This window comes from Mesoplodon mirus, assembly GCF_964341445.2.
Source record: "Mesoplodon mirus genome assembly, chromosome: 9".
Taxonomy (NCBI): Eukaryota; Metazoa; Chordata; class Mammalia; order Artiodactyla; family Ziphiidae; genus Mesoplodon; species Mesoplodon mirus.
Genome location: NC_138985.1, coordinates 75052362 through 75067151, shown reverse-complemented (window position 1 = coordinate 75067151; position 14790 = coordinate 75052362). Strand labels below are relative to the sequence as shown.

Genomic DNA, 14790 nt, shown 5'->3' with positions numbered 1-14790 from the left:
CACTGCTACCAGAAGAGCGTATTTGGGGTATCTCATTCAGTCCCTGTTTACAGGAGTAGTTTGTGCTTACCTGTGTGGCCTTTCTAATGGATGGAGACAATTATACCTGTTGAATTATACTCTTCATCACCTGGCTGACTCAATGCTCTTCCAAGCTGTGAATCACAGAGTGGTCTGTGAGGGGAGTAGTGACAACCTTCACGTGTCTGAGCAGCTGCTTAGAACCACCCTGCAGTGGGTTACCTGGTAGGAAGTGGGATGTGTGCTGATTAATCCAGGCTATGCTTCGAAATGGTTTACTTTTACAGTCAAGCCTTTTTTGTTTGTTTGTTTTTGAAAGGAATGTTAGTGAATGTGTGGATTTTCCATTTAACAGAAGTGTACTGAGTCTCCTCTGTATACTGTGCAACTAGTACTGAGGGGTGGAGAAGGTTACAAAGATGAATTAAGATGAATTAAGGTGCCTTGTTCTCAAGGGACAAGAAGATAAGACAGATATACTAAGTCCTTAGGAGTGATATATTTAATGTGCTAAGCACAGAGAGACTGATCTCTATCTGGGGAAATCAGGGACATCTCCTCAGAGGAGGTGTCATTGTTAGAGTTGGAACAGAAAGGAGGAGATGGACATTTCAACAAATGGCATTAAGTGAAAGTATGGGGGTGGGATTTTTTTGGATGAATCATCAGCTAATCCAGAAGCATGGGGAACATGTACAACATTAGTAAAGCTTGATTGCTTGAGACCAGATTGTGGAAGGCCTTGGATGACAAGCTAAGGGATTTATACTGTACAGGTGATGGTCATGGGGCATCTATGAAGGATACTGGAGCCAAAGAATGACACGAGTAAAGTTTGTGGGGAAAGCGTGATTTTGCCTAGTTATAGTTAACATGGGGATTAGAGATAAAGAAACTGGAGATGCAAAGACTTTTTTGCAAGGATCTGGCACCAAGATCCTGAGAACTCTTAACCAAAGGTGGTAGTAAGATCTGGAAAGGATTAAGGGGAGAGAGGTTGTGGAGGAAAGAATGGTGGGACTCAGTGTCTTGTAAATACCCATATGTCACAGAATAGAGAAGGCAAAGATAAGTTCCCTAGAAGTGTACATGGAAGAACTGCCAGAAATAGGCAAGGCGAGTGCAGGAACTAATGGAAGATAGGAATCTGAGTTTGATAGACCAGTGGAGCATTTGATTGGAAACTTATGGCAAGTAGTTAGTGCTAGTAATGATGGGCTGGTACTCAGGAAAGGCACTGGGGCTGAGGAAACAGAATTAAGGGTGATGGAATTGGGGTATGACTTATGTGGTAGGAGTTGGAAGGAGGAGTGTCAGGATTTTACAAGAGTGGTTAGGAGGAGGTAAGAAGTAATGATGTGAATGTCACAGAGGAAAATGCTACATCACCTGTAACAAATCAGAACTGGAGAGTGAAGAAATAAAGGTTAATGATGCTCCGGGCTGTATTGGTGTCATAATGAGACACAGAAATCATGGCTGGGATGGAGGGAGTTTGGGGGCAGGGGCATGCTATTATTGGGGTAGATTGATGGGTAGGGAATGGTGAGAGTGATTTTTTGTTTGTATATTTAATAAAATGCTTGAAGGAGAGTTAACATGCTGTTTCTAACAAACTGTCAGAGATTTGCAAGGGCGTTTGGGATCAGGCTATAGACTTGGGGCAGTTGAAATGAATGAGGAACTGACCAATTAAGTAAAAACAGAAGAGATAGGAACAGAAATTTGGAGTTAGGAAGCTAGAGATAAAAGAGAAATAATGAAGGATCTCTTGAATTTTATCGAAGGATTATTGATTATAACTGTAGGAGACTGAAGGAAATATAGCAGCTCTGGAAAGAGTGTTTCAAAAAGAAGGTAGCAATGATATTGTCAAATAAGGTGGATGAGAATTGTGAAAAGTCACTGGAATTAGATTTGGGCGGTGGAGCCAGCGTTTCATTGGAACAGATAAAGAACGGAGGGGACAGGTGTAGGAAGTGGGCCATGGGACCAGCCCTGTCCTTACATAACATTCGTTTTAATTGGTGAGGCTGCATAATGAGTGCATTATGTTCAGTTAACTATGGTTCCTTTTCCTCTGTGGTTTAAAGTTTTTCTTTAGTCTTTCTCTATTAAATCTCTAAGTTTTGTTCTTCCAGAGTCTTTACTCCTTTCATATATCCAACTTCAGAATGTTCTAGATATGACAGTTCTAGAAGCCCATAGACTTCTGTCTTTTCAAATTTGATTCTGAATCTATGAATCAGACCTGAATTAAAATCCAAGAAATTCCTCTAAGTTACCTAGACTAAGAATTCTAATTCTGAAAGCTGTAATTTAAATGCTTTCTCCTACATCAATAGCAACACTTTCTTGGCCTGATCTGTCCTTTCAATGTAACTTAAGTCTGAAATCCAGCCCTCTTATTTATATTTCAGTTTTGAGGGTACAAGAAGTAAGATTGGGAGGGTAGGAGACCTCTAGGTCCTCATGAAATACCGATAGCCTGGAGAGGCCTCTGGCAACTGGAAGTGCAAAATCCTCATCTTATGGGAAAAGTTTTGTTTCTAAAGCTCCTTTGTCCTTTGGTTGTGAGAGCACATTTGCCCCTTGACTCACAGCCAGAGCCATAAACAATGGACAAGTTCTTGCAAAGGTCTAGGAGTTGTGTAACCTGTAACATCACTGTAGAACCCAATCTCCATTTCCAATCTTATTCTAAAGGAGACCACCTCAGAATGTCAGGAATACTTACCATCTTTCCACCCCTCAACAATTCTAGGTTCCTTTTCTGCCCACTGCATTTATGTTGTAGGGGTAGGCAGACATTCTTTTGAAAACATAGTGGTGGGTTTAGTCATAGACCCCAGAGCTCCAGAGGGAGGGAGAGCATTGGAGGAACACTGAGGACTGTGTTGGAGCTTTTATCAGGGCCTAGAGGCCCTTAGAAAGGACTATGAAGAGTGCTCAGAACTAACGAAGAGGGCAGACCTAGCAGCATCGGGCCCAAGGGCAAGGATGCAAAGAGGAAATCAAGGTCTTCTAGTGATGTGAGAGGGTAGGGAAGTGGAGCCCTTACCCTTTTTTGAACCTTTTGCCCTTTGTTTTAATTCTCATTTAACTTAATTTAATTTAATTTAATTTAATTTAATTCTTATAACAGCCCTGAGGAGTGGATAGGTCCTCTGCCCATTTTACAGGTTAGTTAGTTGAGGTTCAGCAAATTAAGGAAATTGTAGGTCTCACTGCAGAGAGGGTGACACAGCTAGGATTTGAACTGAGTCTGCTTGATTCAGAATTCCTTCCCCCATATGACAGTGCCCCGCAGAGGGACAGGAGGAGAACATGTTTAGATGCTTTTCTATGGTTGTATCTGAAAATCCAGGGCCATGTGTTGTATTTCTTTGATTTCTCTTCCCCATTTGTTTCTTGTCTGTGATGTGTTCCTTTGGTTGACACACTACTGCCCATCCCAGGAGATAGCCAGGGTCTGTTTGCATCCAAAGCAGAAAGAGTTTCGACATCTCTGGGCGAGCTGTGTGTGTCTCTTCACTGCATTCTTTCAATCTGGAGGCAGGCGGAGCACAGCTGTGGCTGTTAGGCCAAGAGCACAGCTGTAGTCAGCCGCCAGTTGACACCATGGCACATGGTGTCATGGTCCCATTACTCGAGTGTGTCCTGCTCAGGCCGCTGCGTGATTGGCATTTGCATGGGCCACAGTTGGGGGAAGAATTCTATGTACTTTGTAGGAACAATGTCACCATGCTTCATATTCCATTTGCCTCATGTTCTCATAAAAATATTCCACATCCAAGCTTGTTTGCATAAAATGAAACTGCTGGTTGCCCGATTCATGTCCTACTCTTGAGGAATTCTGGTTATCATTTGACCTGGCGGATTGTCATTGCCTGTGAGATATTTGACCAAAGCTATGTTTCATCTTGATTTTAATGTGGCTAAGTTAAATATGATATATGTTTTTTTTCAATTAGCAATGTTAAAGTGTAGAAAAATGACCACAAGGTTGATAAATCATTAATATAGTTGGTGGTGATGGCTGGTCGATTATTACCTTGAGAAAAACAACACACTCACTGACACAACCAAGAATAGCAAATGTAAATTCTTCTTACTTAGATATCTCTTTATTAGGCCTCTTCTTCTTCTTTTTTTTTTAAATGTAAAATGATGAAATGAAACTGAGACAAAGTATTTCCTTTTTTTCTATTTTTCAGAAAAAACCACTGTCTGCAATAATAAAGGAAGTCTGTGATGGGTAAGTGTTACTCAGGATTTATCCAGGGAGCTCCAGTCCACAAATTGAAAGGCAAATAAAATATTCTTGAGCAATCATTAAATATTATTCACTAAGTCACTATTTGACCTGCCAAAAGACACCAAGAATTGCTGTGTAAGATTTCCATGCCTTTTCAACCAAAAAAATTATCACTGTTTCTCAAGGAATAGAAAGTGTAGAATGGCTGATATGTGGACACTGGAATTGATATTATTTATTTTGAAAAGTTGTGGTTCATTCATCCTGCTCACTGGTGAGGTTAAGTACACACTTCATCTGGTATAAAATGAGAGGGCCACTCAGGTCTCCACAGAAGATAAAATAATTTAAAAGACAGGTCAATGGGTGGTTGTGCTGCCATGTGGAACTCCACAATGATAGTGAACTTTCTTACTTCTCTGGGTTGCTCTAACAATCCAAAGGAAAAGCACATTGATATGGAAGTTGCATGAAGTTTTTTATTTTTAAATCAGAAGTGTGAATATAGTATTACCTGGAATTTATTTAAGACCTGGGATCCTCAATTGGAATGTTCCAAGCTACAGCAAGCATACCGACTGGGGACTGTAGACTACAGAGGCAATTAAAATGTAACAATTATCAAAAATTTAAATTGCACTCATTTTCTTTGTTTTCCTCTCTCTGCTCCACTCACTCATTCATAATAGGGAGGAATGGAACTTTATATTTAAATACCCTTCCCTCAAAGCCATGAAGATAAAATGCCTAAAGGTGAGCAATAGGCTTGGAATAACACCTAGATGACCCACATCTGAAATGGTTGGTCTCAGGGTCATGAAAGGGGGGCTAATGCCATTTTGTTTTAGGAACTGCACTGTGGGTATCTTGGGTACTGGCTCAATTCCAATCATAGGGTGTTTATTTCATCTAACTCTATCAAACTATAAACAAGAAAATGTTTTTTGTTTTTCTGATCAGTTTATGCTTGTATTTTTCAGGTGGTCCCTTGCCAACCATGAATACTTTGCACTGCAGCATGCTGATAGTTCAAACTTCTATATCACAGAAAAGGTAGGTCAACTGCATTATTTAATCTGGGACACTTATATTTAAAGGAAATTAAAACATAACTGATGTTTCCTCTACTCAGGACTAAACATGCTGGTCTAAATTTTGCATCTCTACCATCCACAAAAATAGAGTCTGCAAAGCAAACAACTGCTACTTTAGTATTAACAAGGGGATATTTAGCCCATTCAAGAGTGAAGACCAAATATGTTTCTGCGTCCTGTTTTAGCAACAGCATTTGGCTTCTAACTGTGAATTCACTAATTAGCTCTCTTTCTTATTGCTTGGTTAAAGCATTTATTTGATACTTAATGACTTAGTATAGCTTTCCTTTCTCAGATTTTTTTTTTCAGAATAACCTCTAAGCCCTGCTTAAAGTTATTGAAAGAATGACAAGAAACCATTTCGAAGGTGGCATTGCATAGGCACTGAGTGTTCTGTGGTTCTTGGGAACACTGCTTCCTTCTTGGGTGATTTTAACTCTTTAGGAAGCTTGGAGGAGAAGGAGGGAATTGTGAAGACTACAGTGGCTCTGGCAGCAAGTACAATTAATGTCTTAGAGATCCCTGATAAGAGAAAGGAAAACTAACATTTATTCAGCACCTACTATGTGCCAGGAACTGGGCCAAGCACATTACCTCTGTTTGTTGATTTTGTCCTCAAGACTAACCTGTGATGGAAACCACAGTGGCTTTGGTTAAGAGATAAGAAACTGAATCATAGAAGTCAGATGGCTTGGCCAATATCTCAGGGGTAATAAACCACAGAAAAAAGTGCTTTATTCTTCCCAGATGGTCCCTGGAATTTTCATAACTGATCATGTTTTCTTCTGCACACTGATTGCCAGAAGGCTGAGAGTTAACAAGTGGACTAGATTTCCTGGCCTGTGTTGTATCTATTCCTTTTACTTGTTGCTTTGATTCATTCCGCAAACAGTTTTCTGTCTTTACTTCCCCCTTGCTTCATTTTCTTCAAATATTTCATTCCTTTTATATTTATATAATCTGCATGCTATTCTTGGTGAGATAAAGAGGATATAAATAAATAAAAGTTAAATGTTAGCAGTTGAATGTACTGTTGTTGATACCCTTAAACAGAAGACTGTCTCATTTACCTTGGTTCACCTTTTAAAGGTAGCTAAAATATTGTGACTTTTGGGGTATTATTGGAAAAGATTGGATGGCTGTCTACTATTTAGGATATAATATGAAAAAGTTTAAAAATTATTAAGTGATAAAATTATAGGACAACAGAAGTTATAATAGTGTTTTTCAAGCATCACCATTTAATGAGTAGTGAAATTAATTTAGTTGGTGTTCATAGCATTAAAAATTGGAATATAATAGAGTAGAATAGGTCACAGTACATCACCTGTGTTGTTTCTGAAAGACTTATGTCACACACACACCTGTATATAATACTAGTATATTGTGCTAGTTTTTTACCCTAGGCTGTGCCCCAAAAGCCATTGAGTCACAGTTAACTCTGCCTTTGATTAACTGTATTGGCTTGTGTCCCCTGGTGGCTGTCCTGTCTTCTGTCATTATTCTCAGGAGACCTCAATGTATTGGTGATTACTAAGGATGGAATTCTCAGACTAGAGAACATAAGCATCACAGGGAGAATCATTTTAAAATGTAGGTTTTTCAGATCGCAACCCCAAAGACTCAGAATGAGCAAGCCTTGGATATGGCCTAGGATTTTGCAGTTTAAGAGCCCTCTGTGGAATTCTGATGCAGGTACCCAGGGACCACTTGGAGGAACACTGCTCTCGGGCCCTTTTCTGAAGAGGTGGGACCCGAGTGTCCCAGGCACTGGGCACTATGAACAGAGGTCAAGTGCTAAGTTTCATTTAGGAGGGTGTTTGTGTGTGGCCAATTCGTAGAATAATTTAAAAATTCATGTACTATTTATGCTTTTACTCTAATTAACATTAATATCTAACATTAATATCTAATTTTCTGATATTAACATTAATATCAGAAAATTCAAACTACTCAACAATGGATAAATTATTATTTTATTGGGCATCCTAGTTATTTTCTGAGAGATCTTGTTTGGCCTGAGGAAATCCTTAATGTTGAATTTAAAGGGACTGCCACCTAAATCTGTCTTCAATCTGTCTGTCTCTCTTCATTGGCCAGTAGTGAGGATTCTTCCTTTACTAAAAGTTTAGGGAATGAGAAGCCTCATTTTCCCAATTGCAGCTCTTTATTTGTAAGTAAAATGTCGTCACTCTTCCTCCTACAGCTGTCACTGAGCACAGTGTCTGCATGTGACACAGAACGTGACACACAAAGGGCAGGAGATGGACCTTGAATCCTGGGTCCACAGGGGCAAACCTGGGCTGCCTTCAGTCTGCGGTTAGGTCTGTCTAGTTCTTTGCAAGTATTCTTAAAAATAGAGCCCATTTCCCATTTTTTTTTTTTTTTTAAGTAATGTGTTTAGCATCATCTTGGTTACTTACAGCCCAGTGAGTTGTTAGGTGATATTTGTGTTACCATGGTAACTGGTGACTAATTTTCGAAACTTGTGCATGTTCTTAGTTAATGACTTTCCCTTGTATGTGAGGTGGTCTCCCTTCCTCTGACACAGGTAAAATATCACCTGTAATTTTTTTTTTTTTTTTTTGCGGTATGCGGGCCTCTCACTGCTGTGGCCTCTCCCGTTGCGGAGCACAGGCTCCGGACGCACAGGCTCAGCGGCCGTGGCTCACGGGCTCAGCCGCTCCGTGGCATGTGGGATCTTCCCGGACTGGGGCACGAACCCGCATCCCCTGCATTGGCAGGCGGACTCTCAACCACTGCGCCACCAGGGAAGCCCCCCTCACCTGTAATTTTAAAGAAGAAAAATTCTCCAGCCCTGGCTGGACAAGCTAACATATTCTGTAACTGATAGATGCTTGTGATTCTCTACTAAGATCCTCAGGAAGGCACCTCCCCTGCTTTTCTCATGTTATCCAAGCCCATTTTCTGAAATTGTCTTCATTTGCTTATTGGGCCATTAACGTCTGTTTTTCATCGCAGGGGGAAAAATGTCATGTTGTTGAGCAGCGTTCAGCAGAAGCATAGCATGCAAATGCCTTAGAGAAAGTTAAGATTCAGCTATTTACAAGTTCAAATTCTGCCCCAGTAACTTTCATATTTCAGGGTGATGTCTCAGAGACGGAGAGAGAAAATACAAAAGAAAAAGTGAATTGTGTATTTTTCAGCTTTATGGAGGTGTAATTGACAAACAAAATTGTAAGGTATTTAAGCATATGTCATGGTCATTTGATATACATATACATTGTGAAAGGATTCCCATCCTGTTAATTAACATATCCATCATTGCTATTTATTTATTTGGTGAAAACATTTAAATTCTACTTTCTTAGCACATTTCAATTATACAATACAGTGCTATCAACTAAGTCACCATATTTTACATTAGATCCTGAGACCTAAGCGTTTTATAACCTGAAATGTTGTACCCTTTTACTTACTTCTATTTCCCCCAACCCTTCAGCCCCTGGCAACCATTGTTTCTACTCTCTGTTTCAATGAGTTTGACTTTTTTTTAAGATTCCACGGATAAGTGATTGCATGCAGTGTTTGTCTTTCTCTGTCTGACTTGTTTCCCTTAGCATGGTGCCCTCAAGTTTCATCCATGTTGTTGCAAATGGCAGGATTTCCTTCCTTCTCATGGCTGAATAATATCCTATTGTATATATCTACCACATCTTCTTTATCCATTCATACGTTGACATCACTTAGATTGTTTCCATATCTTGGCAGTTGTGAATAATGCTGCGGTGGATATGGGAATACAGATACCTCTTCGATATCCTGTTTTCATTTCCTTTGGATATATACCCAGAAGTGGGATGGTTGGATCCTTATTGTAGTTCTATTTTTGATTTTTTGAGGAACCTTCATGCTGTTTTCCATAATGCCTATACCAATTTATATTCCCACCAACAGTGTATGGGGGTTCTCTTTTTTTCACATCCTTACCAGCACTTATCTCTCTCTGTTTTTGTTTTTGATAATAACCATTCTAACAGGTATGAGGTGATTTCTCATTGTGGTTTTAATTTGCATTTCCCTGATGATTAGTGACGTTGATTAGTCATATATGTGTTGGCTGTTTGTATGTCTTCTTTGGAAAAATGTCTATTCACTTTCTCTGCCCATTTTAAAAATTGGGCTTTTTTTCTATTGAGTTGTGTGAGTTTGTTACATATTTTGGATATTGACCCCTTATCAGATATATGATTTGCAGATATTTCTCTCTTTTCCACGTACTGCCTTTTCATTTTGTCGATGGTTTCCTTTGCTGTGCAGCTTTTTAATTTGATGTAGTCCCATTTGTTTACTTTAAGTATTCCAGTGGAATTTGTCTTCCGAAAAAGAATTTTAGAGAGAGAGAGGGCTAAGCGTTTTAGTCCATTATCTTCATTCCAGTCTGATGAGGCAGGTTATTATTATCTCCATTTTACAATGAGGAAAGTGAGACAGAGAGAGATTATGCAACAACCCGTTTAGGTCATACAGATGGGCAGTGGTTGAGCTGCGGCTTGGACCCAGGTGAGTCTGCCTCCAAAGCTGCCTATGCCACCTCCTGGTAACCCTCTGTCCCCACTAACTGGGCCCTGGTTTGTTTATGATGCTCCTTTTTTTTTTTTTTTTTTGCTGACACCAGGCCAGTGATCCTGATGGTAATTGCCTCAGGACAATAAATATAGGAAGTTAAAGCCTGTGAGCATTGCTTACCAGCTTTAGTCTGTGACCTTTTTATTCCTTAAGAGGATGGCTTGGAGGAAGTTGTAACAGATAATCTTCCACTCACTGGGGGTTAGCAAAACACATTTTCATTTGCCTTTGGTCTGGATTGTATAATTGTCTAAGGTAGTATTATTGCATTAATACCATATTTTTTAGGCAAACAGGAAAATTGCCTTGTCATCCTTAACCCTAAGCATGCAGACAGGTAGGTCCCCAGAAAGCATGGAGCATGGTAGAGGGCACCTTTAGGAGATCGTGTACTTGTGGACAATTGAAGTTCTCTCACGATTTCAGGATGGTATTTTGGTCCCCCTGTGCTAAGACCCACTTCAGAATGTGTGAAGTACAGTGATACACCATGGCAGTATCTTGTTTCTATAAGTTTTTTGTAAGAATAGAGATATCCATTTCTCATCCAGGCCCTCTCTGCAAAGCTGGCCCCAGGAACTTTCGGGGAAAGAAGTGGGGTCATTTGAAGGGCACCCCTTTTTAATGCCATTCCCACTTCCTAGGTGCTCTGTGTTCTCAGGCAGGCCTTGAGCTTCCCCGAATCCCTGGGCAGACAGGGCTTGTGTATCCCTGGGACTTGTATGTCCGACCTGGGTCAGGAGACTACTCAGTCATCGAGTGGAATTCAGTTCACCTGTCACACTTTAAGCACGGGCTCTACAAAGAGCTCAGTGAGATGAATCCCTTTCAATCTATGCATCCATGGATCTCAGGGTCTAGTGGGGGAAGAATACCTTGAAGTGGGCACAGGTTTTGAGGAAGAAGAGGAAGGAACCAAGTGATTATAGAAGAGAAGAGGGATCCAAAAGGGTCCTGGAGTGGGCTAACTGTGTCTGAACTGAACTTTGAGAAACTAACGGGAAAAGTATTCATTCAAAGACAGGACTCTGTTTGTGAGTTTTAGGCACCTTCTCAGGTCAGCTGGGGCATTAGTCGGGGGGATGGTAACAAGTGTCCTGAACATTTGTTGGATGCTTGCTATGTGGCAGGCGCTGAGCTAAACGCTTCGCTTCACATGGGCTCTTTGTTGTACTTGAGTCTTCACAGGAAGCCTGTAAACCAGGTTTTATTGTTACCTGCTCCATTCTCTGGAGGGCACAACTGAGGCTCACGGGTGTAAGCAACAGAGCAGGGATGGACACAGGAAGTCTGGCTCCAGAGCCAGTGTCCTGTGCTCTTGGGCCGTGCTGTGGGACAGGCAGGAATCTCGGCAGTTCTCATCATGCTGTGCCACAGATGGAAGGCACACCAGTTCTTGGTGTGGGAGGTGGAAATCCATCTTTCCATCCTCTATTTTACCTCCCTGGTTTCCTCTACTGACAGTCCTCATTCTACTACCTCTTGGTCCTCCAAAAAGCATTTGTTCCTATTTATACCCATGACCCAATAACCCAATTGCATCAGCATTGCTGAGCGAAGTAATTTGCCTTAGAAATTCCCCAGAGATAACACACATTACCAGCAGAGTTTCTTTTCCATTTGGAACGAGGCTGGTGAGCCCAAGGGAGCTGGTTCCATCCCTGTGTGGGAAGGTTGGCTTTGCATAGAGGAAATGGTTGGTGCTTCTCAGCTGGGTTGGTTAACCCAAGGGCGTGAGTCCTTATTGGTCACTAAACAAATTGAGCACAGGGGTGTCATGTGACTGCCTCAAGGACACTGTAATGAAAACAGTTCAATGCACTAGACATCTCTGGCGCTTGCTTCATCTTTTAAAAGTGGCTAAAGTATTGTGGGGTTTGGGGTATTATTGGGAAAGGATTGGGGAATTTTCTTCTATATGAGTATAACGTGAAAAGTGTAAAATTGTTTTTGAATGATAAAATTACAGGACAATAGAGGTAATAGTAGGGCTTTTCAAACCATTGGTCATCACTTGTTAGTGGGTGGTAAATCAATTTAGTAGCTTGAAGGAGCATTAAAAAACGGACTATAACAGGATAGAAAACAATCAGAGTGTGTTACATGTGTTGTTTTGTGAAATATTTGTTTCATGTGCATTCATACGTAATACATGTTTAGTCTTATTTTTTACCCTGGGGTCAAAAATGTTTGAAAGTCACTGAAAATATTTACGCGGTGGGGAATTAACTAGGGAGAATAAACGCACATGCTGTATGTTAAGTAGTTTAAGGAAGCCTTGTGTTTGGAATGTGTTCTTCCCTGGAGAAGGTAATACACACACCAGCACCACCCGCACCAGCACCAAACAAAATACAAAGAAACTGAGGCACGTCTTCCCCTGGGGAGCTGCCGGTCCGCTGGCTCCTAGGAGGGGCAGCCTACGGCCTGATGCCATGTGTCCCTTCTCTATTGCCCCCAACAGCTAAGGGGACCAGAAGTTGACACCTTACCCTAGCTGAGCCCCCCTGGCCCCCCACACTGTGCTTCTCTTCTGGGAATCTGAAATTGAGAGGTGAGTTGGGTGATGATATTTGCCAGAACGGGAAGGTGAGATGGAGTCAAAGCTGCTGTGGTGTCGGGCAGGTGCGTCTTCCTACAAGCTTGAGTGTGGGGCTTTGCAGCCCCGGCCATACGTACAAGTACACAGAGTAACACCAGTCTGCAGAAAGGATTGAGATAAGTGGGGATGAAGGCCTGGGAGGGAGTCAGAGGATGGGCAGAGGGAGCGGCTTCCAATCCTGATTTCCTCTCTGCTTTCTGTTTCCTGTGTTTGCATCCCTGTGAGAGGATATCCTGTGGCTTTTCAGTCCTTCCCCTGAAATCACTGTACTTGGGTCTCCGTTACTCTTTTTTAAAAATTATTTATTTATTTATTTCTGGCTGTGTTGGGTCTTCCTTTCTGTGCGAGGGCTTTCTCTAGTTGCGGCGAGCGGGGGCCACACTTCATCGCAGCGCGCGGGCCTCTCACTGTCGCGGCCTCTCTTGTTGTGGAGCACAAGCTCCAGACGCGCAGGCTCGGTAGTTGTGGCTCACGGGCCTAGTTGCTCCGCGGAATGTGGGATCCTCCCAGACCAGGGCTCGAACCCGTGTCCCCTGCATTGGCAGGCAGATTCTCAACCACTGCGCCACCAGGGAAGGCCTCTGTTACTCTTGATCAAAGAACTTTCACTGGGACAGGCATTTTAATTTGAGCAAACCAGAGCTCAGGAACATTGTAAATTTCCTAACCTAGCCACACATCCTATGCGACATTCCTTTTTCTGCTGCTGCTTGTGGTAAAAGATTCTGGATTTGTTCAACAGAAGCCACTGTGGCTGCCTCAGCAAGTTATCCCTGCTGATCTGGGCCAGTGCCTCCAGGACCGGCTCTCAGCAGGCAGAAATGGGCAAAGAAAGACGGTCCCGCTTTTCACCTTGCCCTGACTCTTCAGCTCTTCTGGGGCTCCTGGCTCCCAGCATTTCTCTCTTGCTGCCCTGTTGCCCCATCTCTTGCCTTTCTCATACCCTGCTGCCTGCTCTCCCTTTGTTAAAGACTCCACATTCACATGTGCCTTGCTGCTGAATTCTTTCTTTTTTGATTTGTAACTGAACCTGACTTCTGGTATGGATGCTCCTTGCCCTACTGGCTGCTTGTATGCCTGTCACCAGCCTTTAGAAAGCACTGGACTCTTCTAGACAGGCTGCTTGTCTTGGATCTGCCAGCTCATAATCTAGGGCTGTCAAAAAAAAAACAGCCATGCCAGGAGGAAAAGAGCCATGCATGCATGTATTCAAGAAAAGAAACTTGTACTGACTTCCCATATGTGCCAAGCGCTGTGCTAAGCTTTTAACATCTTAATTGAGATATAATTCATACACCATAAAAACTACCATTTCAAGTGTACAATGCAATGGCTTCTAGCATATTTACAGAGTTGTACAGTACTTTATGTTTTAGATAGTAAAGCTGTGTCATTTCTATCCAGGGTATTTTCAAGTTCCAAACCAGAAGCTCTCAGGTGTAAATGGAGATCATGGCCTCAAATCTAGACATGCGGGTCCACTAGATCAAGGCTGCACTTCAAACATTTTTAACAAGTCCAGGTGGTACTAGTGCTCCATTTGAACATTACCCATTAGAAATGTGGGCAGCCTCTGGATCTTTCTCTTTATTCCTGCATGCGATATGTCAGCTGAAGAAAAATGCACGACCTAAAAGTGGCCAGTTATGTTTTATTCAGGGACTTTACTGCGGACTATAGCCCAGGAGACAGCCTCTCAGGTAGCTGTGAGGAACTGTTCCAAAGAGGGAAGGGAGGAACCAGGATACAGAGGAATTTTTGCAAAACAAAAAACAAACCCCAAAACATTTAGTCAAACATCAAAAGATTACTGCTAATCACAAAAAACCAGGCATCTCAAGTTAATGATTTTAGTACTTTCTACATTTGGGAGGATTCAAGAGTCTGGGCTCACTGAAATTATTCCTCAGATATGCATCTTAACCATCTAGGGTCAGTATCCTGTTTTTCTACATCCTGAATTCCCCTCAGGGCACAGGATGGGGGCTGCTGCTGTGGCTGATGGCTTGATGGCAGCAACATTTGTTGTTTACCAGAATGGCAGGTAACATTCTTTGCTTACTGAAATGGCAGGCAACATTTTTTGTCTGCAGAAGAAAACCCATGTTGTGAAATCTTACCGGCTAGAAGTCCTGTGCGCTGCCTGAAGTGGGGACATCATTCTGCTTGGTTTCCACCGTTGCTGAGAGAGAACGAGGTCCAACTTCCTTCCTTAACCTGGCCGT

General features: G+C 41.9%; 1 protein-coding gene across 9 annotated transcripts in view; it reads left to right on the top strand.

Annotated features, from left to right (window-relative positions):
• The window catches only part of ELMO1 (engulfment and cell motility 1), a 596918-nt gene that overhangs the window by 154862 nt on the left and 427266 nt on the right, over nt 1-14790 (top strand). For all 9 annotated transcript variants that reach the window (XM_082632561.1, XM_082632562.1, XM_082632557.1 and 6 more), the window contains 2 exons: nt 4239-4279; nt 5260-5332. In XM_082632561.1, the coding sequence (XP_082488687.1) occupies nt 4239-4279; nt 5260-5332 (114 nt within the window). The remainder of the gene's footprint in view (nt 1-4238; nt 4280-5259; nt 5333-14790) is intronic.